The 20,886-nt window shown below is 41.3% G+C and overlaps 1 protein-coding gene across 1 annotated transcript in view; it reads right to left on the bottom strand.

Annotated features, from left to right (window-relative positions):
* Positions 1 to 20,886, bottom strand: part of LOC126267806 (sodium/potassium/calcium exchanger Nckx30C) — a 1,385,039-nt gene that overhangs the window by 74,576 nt on the left and 1,289,577 nt on the right. Inside the window, exon 5 of the mRNA XM_049973112.1 lies at positions 4,605 to 4,749. Within this exon, the coding sequence (XP_049829069.1) occupies positions 4,605 to 4,749 (145 nt within the window). The remainder of the gene's footprint in view (positions 1 to 4,604; positions 4,750 to 20,886) is intronic.

The raw sequence follows: 20,886 nt of genomic DNA, 5'->3' as shown, positions 1-20,886 counted from the left end.
GCCCTCATCATCATTGACACACAAGTCGCCCAATGTGGCATCAATTGAAAAGACTTTTAACTCAGCAGCTGAGCTTCCCCAGATGGAGACTCCTGACTCTGGGACACCGAACACATCTGACTGCTGGATTGTTAATATATTCCATTTCATATCCCTACAAAGTGTTACACCCAGGTATTTATATGAGTTGGCCAATTGCAATAGTGACTCACTGGTATTACAGTCCTAGGATACTAAGTTGTTTTCATTTTGTGAAGTGCAAAATTTTACATTTCTGAGCATTTAGAGCAAACTGCCAATCTTTGCACCACGTTGAAATCTTATCAAGATCTGATTGAATATGCCAATGGAGATGGGTAATGGATTCCCCGATTACAAAAAGAATTGCTAAGGAATGATATTACACAGCCTGACAGAAAAGAGAACCACCAACAAGAAATGGTTGGATGTCAATGAACTTCATACACACACACACACACACACACACACACACACACACACACACACGCTATAAGTAGATGATTAGAGGTCTCTATGACAGGTAGAATGGCCACCAGATTGCATTAGTGCTGTTTTGTGTTTAGAGCTGTTACCTGGTCTGGTAGAACATATGTAAGAAACATGGACAGTGTCAAATCTACTTTTACATCTGCATCTGTCTCTATACTTTGCAAACCACAGTGAGGAGCATGGCAGAGGGAACATCCCATTCTACCAGTTATTGGGGTTTCTTCCTGTTCTATTCAAGATAGAGCACAAGAAGGATTGTTTGAATGCATAAGAGTCTGCCAGTTCAGTTCCTTCATTATCTCTGTGGTATTCTCCCACAGATTAAACAAAAATGTGGCCATTCATTCTGCCCTTCTCTGTATACGTTCAATATTCTCTGTTAGTCCTATCTGGTATGGGTCCCACACACTTGAGCAGTATTCTAGAACCAGTTGCACAAGTGGTTTGCAAGCAATCTCTTTTGTAGACTGATTGCACTTTGCCAGTATTTTAGCAATACACCAAAGACTACCTGCTTTACCTTGAGTGAACCTATGTGATCATTCCATTTCATATCCCTAGAAAGTGTTACACCCAGGTATTTGTATGAGTTGGCTGATTGCAGCATGGGTATTATAGTCATAGGAAACTACATTTTTTTTCTTTTTGTGACGTGCAAAATTTACATTTATGAACATGTAGAGCAAGTTTCCAATCTCTGCATCACATTGAAATCTTATGAAGATCTGGCTGAATATTCATGCACCTTCTCTCAGATAGTACTTCATTATAGTTAACTGCATCTTCTGCAAAAATTCTGATTTTACTATTAATATTGCCTGCAAGGTCATTAATATACAACATGAACAGTAAGGGTCCCAACACATTTCCCTTGGCTAAAAGGTTCCAACACTCTTCCCTGGGGCACACTCAAAGTTACTTCTACATCTGATGATGACTCTCCATGCAAGATAACATGTTGTGTCCTCCCTACAAAAAAGTCCTCAGTCGCAAGTTTAACTTGATACCCCATATGATCATACTTTTGACAATAAGTGTAGCTGTGGTAGTGAGTCAGATGCTTCTCAGAAATCAAGAAATACTGCACGTACCTGTTTGCCTCAACCCAAAGGGTTGAGTATGTCATGTGAGAAAAGAGAGAGTAGGGTTTCACATGGTGGCACTGAGGAGGTCATTCCTTTCATTATGTTTGAGGTCAGAATATGTTCTAAGATTTTACAATTTGCTGTCAAGAATATTGGATGGTAATTTTGTGGATCATTTCTACTACCCTTCTTGAAGACAGGTGTGACCTGTGCTTTTTCCGAAGAACTGGAGATGGTTTTTTATGTAAGGGATCTATGATAGATTTTAGTTAGAAGAGGAACTAACTCAGCTGCAAAATTGGTATAGAATCTGACGGTGGTTACATCAGGGCCTGGAGCTTTTGTTCAGTTTTAATGATTTCAGCTGTTTCTCAACACCACTGTCACTAATACTAATTTCATTCATCTTTTCGGCAATACAAGGATTAATTTGGGGCAGTTCTCATCAGTTTTCCTTTATAAAGGAACATTTGAAAATGGAGTTTATCATTTCAGCTTTTGCTTTGCTACCTCAAAGTTCAGTCAACAGCCTTTTGATATGACCAGAATTTCTTTGGGTTCTGTGAAAGATCTCTTGATAATATTCTGCGGTGGTAATCATTGAAGGCACCGTGAATTGCTCTCTTGACAGCCAAATGGATTTCATTCAGCATCTCTCTACCTATAGCCATACTTTGTTTTATGCCTGTTATGCAGTAATCTTTGTTTCTTTAGAAGTTTCTTTACAGTGACTGTATGTCATGGAGGTTTCCTGCCATTATGGACCATTCAGTCCAATACTTATCTATCCAGTGCATGGTCTACTATTCTTTTAAACTTGAACCAGAGGTCCACTACATGTCCTTGATCTGTGCTGAAAGTTGCAAGTTCCACTTTGAGATATGACACTACTGATTTTTTATCTAGTTTACTGAACATATATACCTTCCTGCTTGTTTTAGTTGTCCTTTTTACTTTGGTAATCACTGTTGCCACACCTGTGTCATGGTTACTGATACCAATTTTGAAATGGACATCCTCAAAGAGTACAGATGTGTTTGTTGCCATTAGATATAATATATTTTCACCATGAGTGACATTCCTAACTACTTCTTCTAGGTAGTTTTTAGAGAAGGCATTAACAAAGTTTCACAATATGTCTTATCATGCTCACCACTAACAAAATTGTAGTTTTCCCATTTAATATTGGATGATTTAAGTCCCCACTGATAACTACAGTATGACTGGGGAACTTATGTACAAGTAAAATGAGGTTTCTCTAAAGTTTTCAGTTACAGCAAGATATGAGTCTAGTGGGTAATACAAGGATCCAATTATCATTTTATGCCCACCCCTTATACTAATTCTCAACTAAACAATCTCATGTGCAGCTTTAATTTCTATATCGGTGGATATGAGTTTTTTTGTCTACTACAACAAATACACTATCTCCATTTCTCATTTGCCTATCCTTTAGATACACACTTAAATTTTCCCCAAGAATCTCACTTCTCTTAATTTTGGGTTTCAACCAATGGAGTGGTCAATGTGAAGAACATGAGGATGCTGTGTACTCTAGTTATAAAGTGTTATCTGCACCTGGGCCTCACTGTGGGCTGCCACTTGGCTGACTGGTTGAATTGTGCTATATCAAGCTTCATGTGTGATAGTGCCTCAATGTTGGACTGCATGGGAACGTAAGGGCAGGCCTACTCATCATCCAGGCTCTGATTGAACTCATCTGATGACCACAATGACTGTGCACTAAACACACTTTAACCTCTACACATCTGCACCTGACATCCAGGAAAAAGTAATGGGCTCCTTGCAACATTCTATGTCATCCTGCAGCTTTGGTCAAGCAGCTGGACAAGCGAATCACTGTCTCACATGTAGGCTATCATTAACACATTAGCTGCATTTATAGTGATGCCATGATTGGGCAGCATGTACTGCTGATGAATGGCATAACAGTGAGTTCAATAATGAATAATGTTCTCCATTAGCGCAGATGACCATCATATGCCAATATGATGGCAAACTGGGGAGAATTTTCACCGTTTCAATGTTTCAGGGTCGCATGGTGGTGTAACTCCGGGATTCACTGTGTGGGGGCCCATCAGATATGACTTCAGGTCACAGGTGGTAGTGAATGAGGGAATTATGATTGTGCAGCAGCACATTGTGGACATCCTGTAATCTCGTGTGTTACCTCTTGTGCAACATTGTCATGATGCCATTTTTCAACAGGACAATTACCATCAACATAGGGCACATGTTTCACAGGTGTCTGCTTGATGTTAAGCTGCTCCCACGGCCAGCATAATCCATAGATCTGTCCGTTATAGAATGTGACAGACCAGCTTGGACATCAACTCCCTCTTGGTGCCAGTATCCAGGAATGAATAAATGCTCGCATCCAGGACAGAGGAGGTTATGTCATACTGATAAGCAGGCACATACTGCCAAGTTCTTTGTACATTTGACCCAGCTTTTTTGTCACTGAAATAACGTCACATACTTCCCAACCAATGAAGTTTCATTTCATTTCCTCCTCCCCTTCTAGGCGCTTCACTATTTTCTTATCAGAGAGTGAATTAATTGTAGAGATTCAATTGAGATCAAAGAAAGGAAAGCAATTTGACAGCTAACAGCATCAGAGCACCACAAAAAAGTGTAATAAAAGTGATGTTATGTGTGTTTAAGAATCCTAAATGCCATAAAATTCCTCTGATTAGTATATGGTTGAAACTAAACTTTTCAGCATCTACGACTACTTCTTCAGAATTGAGATCTGTAGTTACACTTAATGGCTGACGTTATGAAACATTTCTGAACATTATAGTTTGTCATACATAAAGTAATAAGGTTAACATCCATCAGTTTCCAACATTTTGCATGTTTCAAGTTAATATTAATGCAGGATAAAGAATACAAAATTAGAACTATCCAGTCATCTTGAAGAATTCAACCAAAGAACAAAGAAAGACTGTTTATGATCCTGTGTAAAGTAGATTTTGTGTATCTTACCTCTTGGAGTTCGTGCGTCAGGCAATGTGACCCATAGAGGGAAGACAATGGGTGCCACAAGTAGGTAAGTGACCCGTTTACGTGCTGTGTTTGGCCATGACATATCCAGTGCTTCATTCGCTTCTTCTTCATCCTCATCTACCATCTGAAACACAAGAAAATAATGACATGTAGTATTTGGACTCTCATCACATGATTGCTACAAATTTGGTATGCCTCCAGCCACATCTAAATACAATGATGATAATTTTAAGAAAATATAGTTATAATTAACAGATGGTGGGTGCTCCATTACTTATGGTATACAGTAGAATAAGATCATGTCACTAATGATACCAGTGGTTATGTACATGATGAAAAAATATCAGATATCTTTGATTAAGGGAATGTTTACTTGTACATCTCCACTCTCCACCCAGTAGAGTTTCCATTATATTCTGTATCTGAAAGATATATACTGTGCTGGCAGATAATAAAAATTTATCCATCCTTTTTATGTAGTTCATTACTTTGATTATTGATATTTCTTCTGCCTTTACATGAAAATTTCAGGTTTATGATAAAAGGAAACATAACACAAAATCAACTATTTTCACAAAATGACATGAAATTTGGTATTTTCCCCATTTTCATACAAAAATGTGATAAACATAAGGGGATACCAGATTACTAATATGTATACCAGATACATTTTTAATGCTGAAATCAGATTTCAACCTTTATATTGAAGCTGAGAAAAATGATTGTTCATCGCTAGATGTGATGTCAGATGAAAATGAACTTAATTCCAGTAAAAGTTTTATTCACAGATATCACTGGTGCATTTTGAGAGATCTTTAATGCACTTCATCAATTAAAGTACATATTTTCATACATGCAAATATAACAATACACTTCAGCTGTCAGCTTAAAAAAAAAAAGTTGACTGTGGGGAAACATTCAAGTAGTCACAAGTTTTTGTACAGTGGTTGAAGGAGGGGAAGGGTTACCGTAATGAACAGCAGCATACTAAAATTTCTGACAGATTGGATCTGGGTGGGGTGGGAGGGACGAGGGGCTGTGTGTGTATGTGTAAAGATCACTTTTTTTACGTTTTTCTCTTGAAAACTATGACATCTAGTGAAAATACCTCTCAGTATAAAATTGAACTACATTAAATCTCCTCCAAAAAAGGTCATATTCATTTTTTTTCTAGGACTACTAACTTCCACGTTTCAGAGGATGGAAAAATCATAGCTTATAAAAAATTCTGTTTTAATGGTATAAAATTGATATTTATTATTAAATGAAGTGGGTTAAAACAAATATTAAATGTGTGTACCACATCTACCTGCAGTAGAAGTGTGTTAATGGATACATTGTGTTCTTGTGGTATAACAGGCTGGAAAGGCAGGGGTGGTGGTTAGAAGCCTGAGGAAAGGTAGATCACTACGTCACAGAAACCAACTACAGGTATTTCACAAAGCTGTGCTGACACTTCCACAGTGTGCTGCATGAATCACTGGCAATGCAGGAGTGAAAATGTCCAGGAGTGTTTATTTTCCACAAAGTGTGTTAAATTACATCGAATACAGATGCAAGGAAAGCATGTGGAACAGATTCTACATTAATATCTGCTACCTGTTCTACACTGCTACAGGAGAGATTGATTCTTAGCCATCCTATATGGCAGTTGTAGCATTCTTCTGAGAAAGGTGACCAGTTCCATGATGAGTGCTGCTTGCTTTTCAGTTTACAGACAGACTACACTTCCCAGCATTTCACGTCAATTTCTCTTTTGTAAATAGAGAAAATAAATTTTGTGATGTAGTTTTATATAGTGGAGTTATTTTCAGTTTATGAAATAGTTGTTAACTGAGCTTTTATGTATAATATGTTCCTATTAACAGTGGGTGAGAAGTGCTGAATTTGTAAGTGTGACATTGCCAGTGACCTATGTAGTGTTGGGGGGAAAGGGACTGGATTGGTAAATGTGGAATACTCCAGCTTTTTGCCATTGACAGCATATTGTGAAGCCATGTAACAGTGTTGCAGTCACTTGGTAGTGAATTAGTGAATGACCAGAAAGTTACTGCACTTCTCTCGCCATTAACTGTGTTACTGGTAGACTTCATAAATCCCTTCCATTCTTTAGTTACTGGCACTTGCAGAGTGAGCTGCAATGAGTGGAGCCCCTTACCATGCATCTACAGTATATCTTCTAAGGTATCAATAGGTCTGATGGAATGGGACTGATAACATTTCAATCTAGAACACTAATCTGCTACAAAGCATTCCTCAGCTTTTGTTGAAATATCTTGCGTTCCATAACACCTAGGTAACCTACTTCTGTTACAGAGGTAGCCAATTTAAGCCTCTGGGCCTCCTCAGATGTTGGGAGACCTGAAGCTGGGGGATGTATTTAATACTCTTGAGATACAAAACATATTCCAGCCATTGATAGTGGAGACAATGAAATTGACATTGTTGGCTACATATTGAAAGAATGTTACACTTGGAGCAGTTTCCTCAGTGTGGTAGACCATTGACAGCTCCAGAAGTTGAGCTTTTTTACACAGTTGCTCATGTAGCAACTGCAAATAAATACTCACTTAGTAAACTGAAAATAACTCCATTATATAAACACGGGCTCAGCTATTTTGTCTGCTCACATGAAAGAACTGGATAGGAAATGCTTGGGTGGTATAGTCTGTCTGTAAACTGAAAACTGAGCATCACGTGTGGTGGAGGAAGTTATCTTTCCCCTAAGAAGGCTACAGCTACCATACAGGATGATTAAGAATCAGTTTCCCTCTAGTGTTGTACAACAGCTTGCATTACATAGATTCTGTTCATATTAGTTTCTTGTGTTAGTATTATTAGTAATTCATAACTGTATTCCATGTAATGTCAATGCATTCTGTGGAAAATAAACACCCCCAGTCATGTCTACACACTGCATTGCCAGTGATTCATAAGGCAAACTGTGGAATGATTGCCATATTTTTCGAGCCTTGAAACCAAGAATGTCCTTTGTCAACTGGACTATTTAGAAGCATGTCTACTCCACTTGCTTGTATCAGCCAATCACAGCACAATATACATGATGTCACACAATCATAGTCATCAGTATGACAGATGGAAGAATTTAATCCATATTGGTTGATTAATATGGTAGATTAGCAGAATGCAGAGTTTTCAAAACTCAGATATAATTCGGAAATATGGGCTGACAGCAACAGGAGTGTCTAACCATGACTTCTTATAGAATCATGCTCATTGGCTTCAGCAACTCAGAATCAAATTACCATACCATCTTTCAACTTAAACTAGAAATCAAGCTACACTGCAGGTCAGGCTATCGCCAAAAACATCATTCATAAAAAGTAAAAATAATCATAGAAATAAAAATGTAAATGTTCATTTGTTCAAAAATTGTATATCACTGAAGGTTCTTCACCGATTTCTTTGAAAGTTTGACACAAGATTGCATACACATATACATTTTTTTATATACCTTCTGGGGTTCCATATGGTACATAGAGAAAATAAATAATTGTTTAATACATGTAATAGAAATATTTAATTACCTTATGACACTACTGTAGGTATATAAAAATGCACACATCTTTGAATGCAAAACTGTATCAAAATTTCAAAGGAATCAGTGAAGAACTTTCTGAGGTTTAAGTTTCTGAACAAATGAACATGAAATTTTGATTTCTTTAGAAGTAAATGTTCGTTTGTTCAAAACAGACAGTTAAGATTTTGGACAAACAGATAGCTACTTCTGTGTAAATAAAAATGTAAATGTTCATTTGTTCAGACTCATATATCTCTGAAAGTTCTTCACTTTGAAATTTTGATACAGTGTTGTATTTGAACGCATGCGTGTTTTTATATATCTGTTTTTATGTATTTAATAAACAGATAAATAAGTAGGGATAAAAGGGTGAACATACAATTGCTTTGAAATCGTGACAACTTTGCTTGCACTTCTGTATAGTTATTTTTGAATATATGTAATATATAAATAAATATGTAATAGACAAAAAGGAAATATTACCAAAAATCTCAAAATTACGTATTAGTGTGATAAATATTTGGACACACACACACACACACACACACACACACACACACACACACACACACACATATATATATATATATATATATATATATATATATATATATATATATATGTGTGTGTGTGTGTGTGTGTATTTTCCTGTTTTATAATGAGATTTCACTGTTTTTATAGTGAAATGTTTTTAGCAAACAGGAAAGTTGTATTTATGATCTGTTGGCTTATGGTTAGAATGCTACTACAGAATCTGAATTTGCAATAACAATAAACAAGGCACAAGGTCAGAGAGAGGCAAGAAGGAGGAGATGGACAAAGGGAAATTAACATATAGAGGGAAATGAGGAGATGGATAGAGAGGGGACAGAAGAGATGGAGAGAGAGAGGTGGGGTGGAGAATGTGGACAGAGAAAGGGGGATGAACTGATGGACAGAGAGAGGGAGCAGGAGGAGATGGGAAGAGAGGGGTAAGAAAATGGATGGAGAGAGGGGGCAGAAGATAATGGACAGAAGAGGGGGAAGGAGGAAGAGGTGGACAAAGAAAGAGGGAGGAGGAGATGGAAAGAGACTGGAGGGAAAATGAAATTAGGATGTGTGTCCAGTTCCCATATATATTTCTTTTCTATTTGACTAGACTGAGCCACAGCAACACATGGCCAGCAACATCTATATATACTGAAATAAAGACTCTCAGTTTTCTGCTGTATAGCTAAAATCATTTGCATGGCATTATTATGTGTCCATACAGTGATTGACTGACAGAAGCAATCTGAGTAGTGGTCATGCTAGTTTACGTGTTTTCAAAGTTAAAGGGCTGTGTTTGATGGTTTCTATATTTATATTTGCCTGATGCAGAAAATATGTGTTTTAATTGGTAAACTTCATTAAAGATCTCTTCAAAATGTATCATTTTTGGTTTGATTTGTATTGGTAAATATGATGACAGTGGATAACATTGTTTTCTCTGTTCTAAGAAGTCCTATATTTCTAGTCTGCAAACCACTGTCAGGTGCATAGCTGGTGGTGCTTACCATTTTACCTCTTATTAGTCTTTCTTGCCATTCCATTCCCATAGAAGAATTCATTGAATATGTCTCTAAGAGATCTATATGTTGAGGACTGTTGTACATTGTGAGAATCCTTGCTTAAACTGAAAATTTTTAAGTAGGCTTCCATGGTATTGTAGGTGTCTGTTGCCAAACGTCTGCCAGCTTACATTTTTCCATCTTTTTGATGCTCTCCAATGAATGAAATAAGTTTATTACAACATTGGATGCCCTTCTTTATACAAATTCAGTATTTCTGTTAGTCATATTTGGTAGGGCTCCCACAAACTTGGGCAATATTGGACTCATATGATGGGTAGCATGTGTATTTTGTAAGCAGTCTCCTTTGTCAGTTGATTGCTTTTTACCAAGATCCTACCGAAGAATTCAGTTCTGCCATCTGCTTTACCTGTGAGTGAATCTATGTGATCATTTCATATCCCTACAAATTGTTACACCCAAGTATTTGTATATGTTTACGCATTCCAGTTGTGACTCACTGATATTGTGGTCATTGCTTAATACATTTTCTATTTTTGTGAAGTGCAGAATTTCACATTTTTGAACATTTAAATAAGTTACCAATCTTCGAGCAACTTCGAAATTTTATCAAGATCTGACTGAATACCAGTATTGCACAGATTTCCAGATTTTTTCAGACAGTATTTCATTATAGAGAACTGTGTCATCTGTGAAAGGTCTGTGGCTACTATTAATATTGGTCACCAGATCATTAATGTATAACATGCCAGCAAGGGTCCCAACACCTCTGATCACATGATACTCTTACATTCTGCTCTTAATGCCTTCTGTGTCTCATCAGTTTCTTCTTCTTTATTCTGGATTTCATACCTATTGCATTACTCTGTTACTAAACCCAGGTGCAGACCTTGCTACACTCTCCTATGTCCAGTTACAGAATCCATTCAATGCTTATTCTGACAATTTTGTGCTGTAGCCCACATTTCATCTCTCTTTTCCCATTCTCCTTGCTCATCTGCACATTACACACTCTGCAGCTTCCTCCATGCCACTCTTCAATATCTTAAATATTCCAAGGCATCCTCTGCACCATTCCTCAGCACTTTCTGGTCCTTCATTCTTGTCTACATATTCAAAGTCTTTGGCACTCCCACCACCTCACAGCCTTACCCCACCCTCTGGGTACAGCATCTTTCCAAGAGGCCATTAACCCACTCTCACAAATCATTTCTTTCTTTATGCTTTTTCCCCAGTGGCATCTTTTTGGAGCACCAACCCTTTCCAGAGCAGACTCACAAGATTGATCTGCACCTCCAAGGCACCATTACCTCCTGTAGTTCCACCTCCTCCTGCAGTACCTTCCTGCGGCGCTGTCACCTCTAATGGCACCATCACCTGCAGTGACACCTGTCCATCCAGCTTCTAGAGTCACCTCTGGTGACACCATTGCCTCCAATGGCTCTTTTGTCTCCAGTGGCACAATCTCCTGTGGCACTGTCACTAACATCACCTCCAACAGAACCATCACTTCCAGCAGCACCATCACCTCCAGTGGCACCACTGCCATCTACCTCTGCATCAACATATATACTCTACAAACCACCATGAGGTGTATGGCAGAGGGTACGTTCAATTGTATCAGTTATTAGGATTTCTTTCTGTTCCATTCTCATATGGATGCGGGAAGAATGATTATTTGAATGCCTCTGTTTGTGCATAATTATTCTAATATTATCAGCATGATTTCCATGTGAGTGATATGTAGAGGGTTGTACTATATTCCTAGAGTAATTATTTAAAGCTGGTTCTTGAAACTTTGTTAATAGACTTTCTCAGGATAGTTTATGCCTGTCTTCAAGAGTCTTTCAGTTCAGTTCCTTCAGTATCTCTGTGACGCCCTAACCGCCGTCTGCTTCACGTCTGCTGTGCAGCGAGTTACCTTAATTTAAGTATTAACTGTATTTTTCTTACTTGTCACATCTTCTTCAGTGTGTTTTTGCTTTTAGGAAGCTTTAATTGTCGAGTGCTAGTAATAGTGTTCCATAGATTTCGTGTTTGTTTTGAATACAGTCAGAGAGAGTCCCTTTAGTCAGCCATAGTGCCAGTAGTGCTAGTGTTTGTTTTGAATACAGTCCAGGGACAGGTAGTGCTATTTTCATTGTTTTCTACATGAAGTGGTTAGCAATCACAGTTTAGTCAATAATCAGCCGCCTTTAGTGAATTAGCAGTCTAGTTAAAAGTTGATTAAGTCTCTACAGTAAATTGATTCCTTAGGATGGATAGGATGTGTGACTGCTGTGTACGGACGCAGGAGGAGCTGGTCACTCTTCGCGAACAGCTGAGCGTGTTGATGGCCGCGGTCAGCCGTCTTCAGGCTGCTGCCTCGGAGTGTAGCGGCAGTGGGGAGTCTGGTGCGTCGCAAGGTACACCCCAGGTGTTACAAGCTTCACCCACTGTCCCTGCTGTCGAGACATCTTCGTGGGTACCGGGCGCGGTTGAGCCACCCTCTCCCCAAGGGGAGTGGTGGGTTCGGCGGCGTTCACGGCGCACGAGGTGGAGGGTCAATGTGGAGGCTGGCCATGTGGCATCGCCCGCTCTGCCTGTGAATGGACATGTGGCTGCTCCTTCAGCAAGGTCCGAGCAGGCACACAGGGGGAGGGGTTTATTAGTTATTGGGAGCCCCAACGTTAGGCGGGTGATGGAGCCCCTTAGGGAAATAGCGGAAAGGTCGGGGAAGAAGGCCAGTGTTCACTCTGTCTGCTTGCCGGGGGGTCTCATTCGAGATGTGGAGGAGGCCCTACCGGCGGCGATAGAGAGCACTGGGTGCACCCGACTGCAAATTGTTGCTCATGTCGGCACCAATGACTCCTGCCGTCTGGGTTCAGAGGTCATCCTCAGTTCGTACAGGCGGTTGGCGGAATTGGTAAAGGCAGAAAGCCTCGCTCGCGGGGTGGAATCAGAGCTAACTATTTGTAGTATCGTTCCCAGAACCGATCGCGGTCCTCTGGTTTGGATCCGAGTGGAAGGCTTAAACCAGAGGCGCAGACGATTCTGCGGAGAGCTGGGGTGCAAATTTCTCGACCTCCGCTATCTGGTGGAGAAATGTAGGGTCCCCCTGAATAGGTCAGGCGTGCACTACACGCCGGAAGCGGCTACGAGGGTAGCGGAGTACGTGTGGAGTGCACATGGGGGTTTTTTAGGTTAGAGAATTCCCTCCCTAGGCCCGACAAGACGCCTCCTGAGACGCGGCAAGGCAGGAGTAGGCAAAATGCAACAGGGAATAACAATATTAATGTGCTAATAGTAAACTGCAGGAGCGTCTATAGAAAGGTCCCAGAACTGCTCTCATTAATAAACGGTCACAACGCCCATATAGTACTAGGGACAGAAAGTTGGCTGAAACCACATGTAAACAGTAATGAAATCCTAAACTCAGATTGGAATGTATACCGCAGAGACAGGCTGGACAGTGAAGGGGGAGGCGTGTTTATAGCGATAAGAAGTGCAATAGTATCGAAGGAAATTGACGGAGATTCGAATTGTGAAATGATTTGGGTGAAGGTCACGGTTAAAGCAGGCTCAGACATGGTAATTGGATGTCTCTATAGGCCCTCGGGCTCAGCAGCTGTTGTGGCTCAGCACCTGAAGAATAATTTGGAAAATATTTCGAGTAGATTTCCCCACCATGTTATAGTTCTGGGTGGAGATTTTAATTTGCCGGATATAGACTGGGAGACTCAAACGTTCATAACGGGTGGCAGGGACAAAGAATCCAGTGAAATATTTTTAAGTGCTTTATCTGAAAACTACCTTGAGCAGTTAAACAGAGAACCGACTCGTGGCGATAACATATTATACCTTCTGGTGACAAACAGACCCGAACTATTTGAATCAGTTAATGCAGAACAGGTAATCAGTGATCATAAAGCGGTTACTGCATCGATGATTTCAGCCGTAAATAGAAATATTAAAAAAGGTAGGAAGATTTTTCTGTTTAGCAAAAGTGACAAAAAGCAGATTACAGAGTACCTGACGGCTCAACACAAAAGTTTTTTCTCAAGTACAGATAGTGTTGAGGATCAGTGGACAAAGTTCAAAACCATCGTACAATATGCGTTAGATGAGTATGTGCCAAGCAAGATCGTAAGAGATGGGAAAGAGCCACCGTGGTACAACAACCAAGGTATAAAACTGCTTCGGCAGCAAAGGGAACTTCACAGCAAACATAAACATAGCCAAAGCCTTGCAGACAAACAAAAATTACGCGAAGCGAAATGTAGTGTGAGGAGGGCTATGCGAGAGGCTTTCAATGAATTCGAAAGTAAAGTTCTACGTACTGACGTGGCAGAAAATCCTAAGAAATTTTGGTCCTACGTCAAAGCGGTAGGTGGATCAAAACAAAATGTCCAGACACTCTGTAACCAAAATGGTACTGAAACAGAGGATGACAGACTAAAGGCCGACATACTAAATGTCTTATTCCAAAGCTGTTTCACAGAGGAAGTCTGCACTGTGCTTCCTTCTCTAGTTTGTCGCACAGTTGACAAAATGGTAGATATCGAAATAGACGACAGAGGGATAGAGAAACAATTAAAATCGCTCAAAAGAGGAAAGGCCGCTGGTCCTGATGGGATACCAGTTTGATATTACACAGAGTACGCGAAGGAACTTGTCCCCCTTCTTGCAGCGGTGTACCGTAGGTCTCTAGAAAAGCGAAGCGTTCCAAAGGATTGGAAAAGGGTACAGGTCATCCCCGTTTTCAGGAAGGGACGTCGAACAGATGTGCAGAACTATAGACCTATATCTCTAACGTCGATCAGTTGTAGAATTTTGGAACACGTATTATGTTCGAGTATAATGTCTTTTCTGGAGACTAGAAATCTACTCTGTAGGAATCAGGATGAGTTTCGAAAAAGACGGTCGTGTGAAACCCAGCTCGCGCTATTCGTCCACGAGACTCAGAGGGCCTTAGACACGGGTTCACAGGTAGGTGCCGTGTTTCTTGACTTCCGCAAGGCGTTTGACACAGTTCCCCACAGTCGTTTAATGAACAAAGTAAGAGCATACGGACTATCAGATCAATTGTGTGATTGGATTGAGGAGTTCCTAGATAACAGAACGCAGCATGTCATTCTCAATGGAGAGAAGTCTTTCGAAGTAAGAGTGATTTCAGGTGTGCCGCAGGGGAGTGTCATAGGACCGTTGCTATTCACAATATACATAAATGACCTGGTGGATGACATCGGAAGTTCACTGAGGCTTTTTGCAGATGATGCTGTGGTGTATCGAGAGGTTGCAACAATGGAAAATTGTACTGAAATGCAGGAGGATCTGCAGCGAATTGACGCATGGTGCAGGGAATGGCAATTGAATCTCAATGTAGACAAGTGTAATGTGATGTGAATACATAGAAAGATAGGTTCCTTATCATTTAGCTACAAAATAGCAGGTCAGCAACTGGAAGCAGTTAATTCCATAAATTATCTGGGAGTACGCATTAGGAGTGATTTAAAATGGAATGATCATATAAAGTTGATCGTCGGTAAAGCAGATGCCAGACTGAGATTCATTGGAAGAATCATAAGGAAATGCAATCCGACAACAAAGGAAGTAGGTTACAGTACGCTTGTTCGCCCACTGCTTGAATACTGCTCAGCAGTGTGGGATCCGCACCAGATAGGGTTGATAGAAGAGATAGAGAAGATCCAACGGAGAGCAGCGCGCTTCGTTACAGGATCATTTAGTAATCGCGAAAGCGTTACGGAGATGATAGATAAACTCCAGTGGAAGACTGCAGGAGAGACGCTCAGTAGCTCGGTACGGGCTTTTGTTAAAATTTCGAGAACATACCTTCACCGTAGAGTCAAGCAGTATATTGCTCCCTCCTACGTATATATCGCGAAGAGACCATGAGGATAAAATCAGAGAGATTAGAGCCCACACAGAAGCATACCGACAATCCTTCTTTCCACGTACAATACGAGACTGGAATAGAAGGGAGAACCGATATAGGTATCAGGGTACCCTCCGCCACACACCGTCAGGTGGCTTGCGGAGTATGGATGTAGATGTAGATGTAGATTTTCGTCGTGTATCTACAGCCACAGCTGCCGACCCTGTCCTTGCTCCCGTTCTACGTTTTGTTGCTACGCAATGGCCCTTGTCAAAGTCACGGATCGGGGACCCGTTGGTTCGCCGATTTTTTGCTCACAAGGAGAGACTTTTTGTACGACGTGGTGTTTTGCTGTTGCGTTCTGATATTGATCAGTCCAGGGTCGTGGTACCACGTTCGTTACAGTCCTCTGTCTTACAGCTTCTCCACCAAGGACATTGGGGTATAGTGAGTACGAAACAACTTGCTCGTCAGCACTGTACTTGGTTCGGAATCGATGCCGCGATTACGAATATGTGCTCTTCTTGCATGGTGTGTGCCGAACAACAATCAGTGCCACCGCGAAGTTCTTTGCATGGCCAAAAGCCACTTCCCCTTGGCAACGCTTACACATCGATTTTGCTGGTCCTTTCTGGAATGCTCGATGGTTGGTTGTGGTAGATTCATTCAGTAATTTTCCTTTTGTTGTCCGGATGTCTTCCACGACGTCATCTGCCACCATCCAACCGTTATCCGATATCTTTTGCATTGAAGGTCTTCCACAGACTATTGTTTCCGACAATGGCCCACAATTCATGTCCGCAGAATTTCAGTCATTCTGCAAGGCCAATGGTATTCAACATCTGACGTCCGCGCCGTTTTCGCCGCAGTCCAACGGTGCCGCTGAACGATTGGTCAGGACTTTCAAGCTCACAGATGTTGAAGTTGAAAGAGTCGCATTCTCGGGAGGACGCGTTATTGCTGTTTTTGTCCTCGTATCGCTCTGAGCCCCGCGATGGTCGCTCGCCGGCTGAGTTGCTCCACGGTCGTCATCACCGAACCTTGATGTCTTTGCTACATCCGCCGCATCAGGTTCCTGTGCAGCGGCAGACACCTGCTTTTGCTCCAGGCGACGTTGTCTACTATCGCCACTATCGAGATTCACAGCGTTGGCTCGAAGGGCGCATTCTTCGCTGCCTCCGACGCGCTATGTATCTTGTTTTGGGGGCCTCTGGTGACGTGCATCGGCATCTCAATCAGCTGCGCCTCTATCGTCACACGGGATCTGCCGCTCGCCGTCTGCTTTCATCGACGGTGCCGTCCGGTCAGCGCCCTGGGGACCCATCTACTGGCTCGCCTCAGCCCCAGGTATTAACGACGCTGCCTTCCATTTTGCCCCATGGCGACGCGCCACCGCCGCCGCTTATTCTCCCGCCGGCGACGCCCGCAGTGGACGCGTCGCAGCAACCGCCGGGCGCCTCCCTGGGTCACGCGCCGCCGATCGCTTCCCGTGACCAGTTGTCCTCCGACATGGAACTCTTGTCCGCTCCGGACCGTATGTCGTCTTCGCCCGTTGGGTTCTCCGGCCCGATGGAGGTCGACCCGTCGGCCCCTCCTGTCTCTCTACGGGCGCATACACCGCATGTTGGCGTGCACCCTGGAGCAGGTTTTCAGGCGTTTCCTCGCTCCCCACGGTCCGAATGGCAGGGTGCGGGTTGCACAGCCTCGCCTGTTGTTAGGCTCCCCACCTCGTCGCATACGTCAACATGCGGTCCTCCCCACGGCGGGCGGAAGCCTTATACCACAACTGTACGCCGATTTGCGGGGGAGGAATGTGGTGTCACCGCCAGACACCACACTTGCTAGGTGGTAGCCTTTAAATCGGCCGCGGTCCGGTAGTATACGTCGGACCCGCGTGTCGCCACTATCAGTGATTGTAGACCGAGCGCCGCCACACGGCAGGTCTAGAGATACTTCCTAGCACTCGCCCCAGTTGTACAGCCGCCTTTGCTAGCGATGATTCACTGACAAAATACGCTCTCATTTGCCGAGACGATAGTTAGCATAGCCTTCAGCTACGTTATTTGCTACGACCTAGCAAGGCGCCATGATCAGTTTCTATTGATATTGTAAATAATGTACCATCAAGAGCGACGTTCTTCATTAATGGATTAAAGTTAAGTATTCCACCAGCTACGTCCGTTTTTCTCAATTCTAATTCCCTTGTCATGTTCCAGACCTCACGCCAGCCTGCGTGAGCTAAAACGCGTGCATTTCGGCCTCCTTTAGGAACACGGTTGGCTCTCCTGCCAACCATAACAATTAATATGCAACATGAACAGCAAGGGACCCAACACACTTCCCTGGGGCACACTTCCCTTACTTCTACACCTGACAGTGGCTCTCCATCCAAGATAACATGTTGCGTCCTCCCTAGCAAAAGGTCACCTCACACCAGTCACAAATTTCACTTCATATATCCTCAAACCAGTCACAAATTTCACTTGATATACCGTATGATTATACTCTTGACAATAAATGTAGGTGTGGTACTGAGTCAAACATTTTTCGGAAATCAAGAAATTTAGCATCTACTTGATTGACTTGATCCAAAGATTTCAATATGTCATGTGAGGAAAGTGTGTGTTGGTTTTCACATGATCGATATGTTTGAAATCCATGCTGATTGTCATTGAGGGGGGTCAGTCTGCTCAAGATACCTTGTTATGTTTCAGCTCAGAATATGTTTTAAGATTCTTCAACAAATTAATGTCAAAAATATTGGATGATAATTTTGTGGATCGCTTCTACTACCTTTCTTGTAGACAGGTGTGACCTGTGCCTATTTCCAAGAACTGGGCACTGGCTTTTGTTCAACAGATCTACGATAAACTGTACTTAGAAGAGGTGCTAACTCAGCCGCAAATTTCTGTGTAGAATCTGACAGGGATTCCATTGGGCTATGTAGCTTTGTTCAATTTCAGTGATTTCAGCCATTTTTCAACACCACTGACACTAATACTAATTTAATTCATCTTTTCAGTGTTATGAGGATTAAATTGGGGCAATTCTCCTGGGTTTTCCTTTGTAAAGGAACGTTTGAAAACAGGGTTAAACATTTAAACTTTTATTTTGCTACCCTCAGTCTCATTTCCTGTCTCATTCGCTAGGGTCTGGACACCAACTTTACGTACGACCAGAATTTCTTTAGGTTCTGTAAAAGATCATCTGACAATATTTTACTATGGTAGTCATAACAGATCACAAAGTGCTCTCTTGACAGGTAAACATGTTCAGGTAAACATGTTTCATTCAACATCTCTCTCTCTCTCTCTCTCTCTCTCTCTACATCTACGCTTTTTTTTATGCCTGTTATGCAGTAATCTTTGTTTCTTTAGAAGTTTCTTTAAAGTGATTGTATACCATGGATATTCACTTCTATTACATACTGTTTTTCATATCTCTTTGGTGCAGGGTCAACTATTCTTTTAAAGTTGAGCCAGAGTTCCTCTACATGCTCCTCAACGGAAGTGTCATGGCACAATGTAAAAGATGGTTTTAGCAGTCAAACTAGGCTGAACAGGATGCAGTAAGTGGCCAGCAGTAGCACGGTACACATCGACAGTGCCAAGAGAGGCAATTGGAAGCTGCTTTGATAGTGAATTTTGCCTCGGATGTGGATCTGGCTATTATTTTGTATTCTTGGCAAAAAGATGGCTCTAATAGGTTAAAAATCCCATGCCAAGAAGAACTTTTATAGAGCATTCATACCTCAAAAGCCATGAGTACAGTTAGCCACCATATCGCTTGCCACCAGAACTTCTCTACTGCTTCACTAACTTCATACATCCAGATATGTATATGAGCATGGACCAGCTAATTTGTGTGAGTGGTTTTAATAATAATCCAAATGTTATAAATCTGTGCTCGGAACCATATCTACTACCCTGATCATGGACCTATGCTGGGTCCTCTCCTAAGTGCTACTAAAACCAAATATCCTGTTTAAATGAACAATTATTGCTTTCAAGTGATTCAAAGTGGTTTCTTTTTTGTTTCTCAAATGTGAAAAGAGTAGTAACAGTTAAAGCTAAAACCACAAAAGTGAAGTCAGCTAGGATTTTGCTAAAGTACTCTGTTTGTTGCAAAGTATAGTTTTGCAAGGATACAGTGACAGATTGTGTAAATGTTATTGGCTAAAATTCCTGCTTCACAGGTGATAAAAAGGGCAAATAAGTTCAACTCATTTTAAACATAATGTGGCCTTGATTCCTGTCATGAATGATTCCATTTTTTAAATTAATTAAATCCAGTGTTGAATTTATTGTCTTGCAAAGTAAAATATTAACTGTTTCAAGTGAAGTAAAGGTTTAGCTTTGTTTGAATTAGTCGTTTCTACTGAAATAATCATAGGGCTTGACTAATGACACTATATTGGTTTATGGGTCCCCATCATATTCTTCACATATTAGAAAGATAACTGGACTATTACTGCTGCTAAGGAAATGGAGGAGTATAATCATTATCAAATTTTCTTAAACACATCTTTCCAAATTAATGTGCCCAATTTGGCTGGTGACTGTTCATTTTTTTTTCACATATGAATTTTACCCCTTTCATTAACTCCCAAGGTCTAAGTCTGATTAGTTTTTCTGTTAATTTCACCATATTCAAAATTATAGTCCAATACCTTTACCCATTAGACACACACACGGTCAAAATTCAAAATAGCATTAGCATGTTTCACGGCAGACTAGTGTTATACTTGACCAGAGCAGCCTTCCATACCCACGGTCTCATTGAGACTGTTCCTATTTTTTCACCACATACGTATACTCTCAGTACCTTCTGTCTCTTATCAGTTTCTCCTTGCTTATTCTGGACCTCATATTTATTGCATTCTTAATTTCCTTAACCCAGGTGCAGACCTTGCTATCCTGTCCTATGCCGAGATGCAGAACCTATTCAGTGCTTATTGTGACAGTTCCATGCTCTACCACAAACTCTACATTCCACAGCATCTTCCTCAATGCCCATCTTTCCCTCTTATTCCACTCTTCTTGCTCATCACACATTACAAATTCTGTGGCATTCTCCATGTCACTCTTCGACATCTTACAAATACCATGACATCCTCTACACTACATCTTGACACCTTACACATTTTGCGACATCCTCCACACTGCTCCTTGACACATTCTGGTCCTTCATTCTTGCCTACACACTCAAAACTTTCAGAGTGCCCTCCGTCTTACAGCCACTACCTGCCCTCTGGGTACAGCGCCTATCCAAGTTCCTATTAATCCATGCTCTCAT

The sequence above is a fragment of the Schistocerca gregaria genome, chromosome 4, assembly GCF_023897955.1.
Source record: "Schistocerca gregaria isolate iqSchGreg1 chromosome 4, iqSchGreg1.2, whole genome shotgun sequence".
NCBI lineage: Eukaryota > Metazoa > Arthropoda > Insecta > Orthoptera > Acrididae > Schistocerca > Schistocerca gregaria.
The sequence above is the reverse complement of the archived record's forward strand: the minus strand, read 5'-3'. Positions and strand labels throughout refer to the sequence as shown.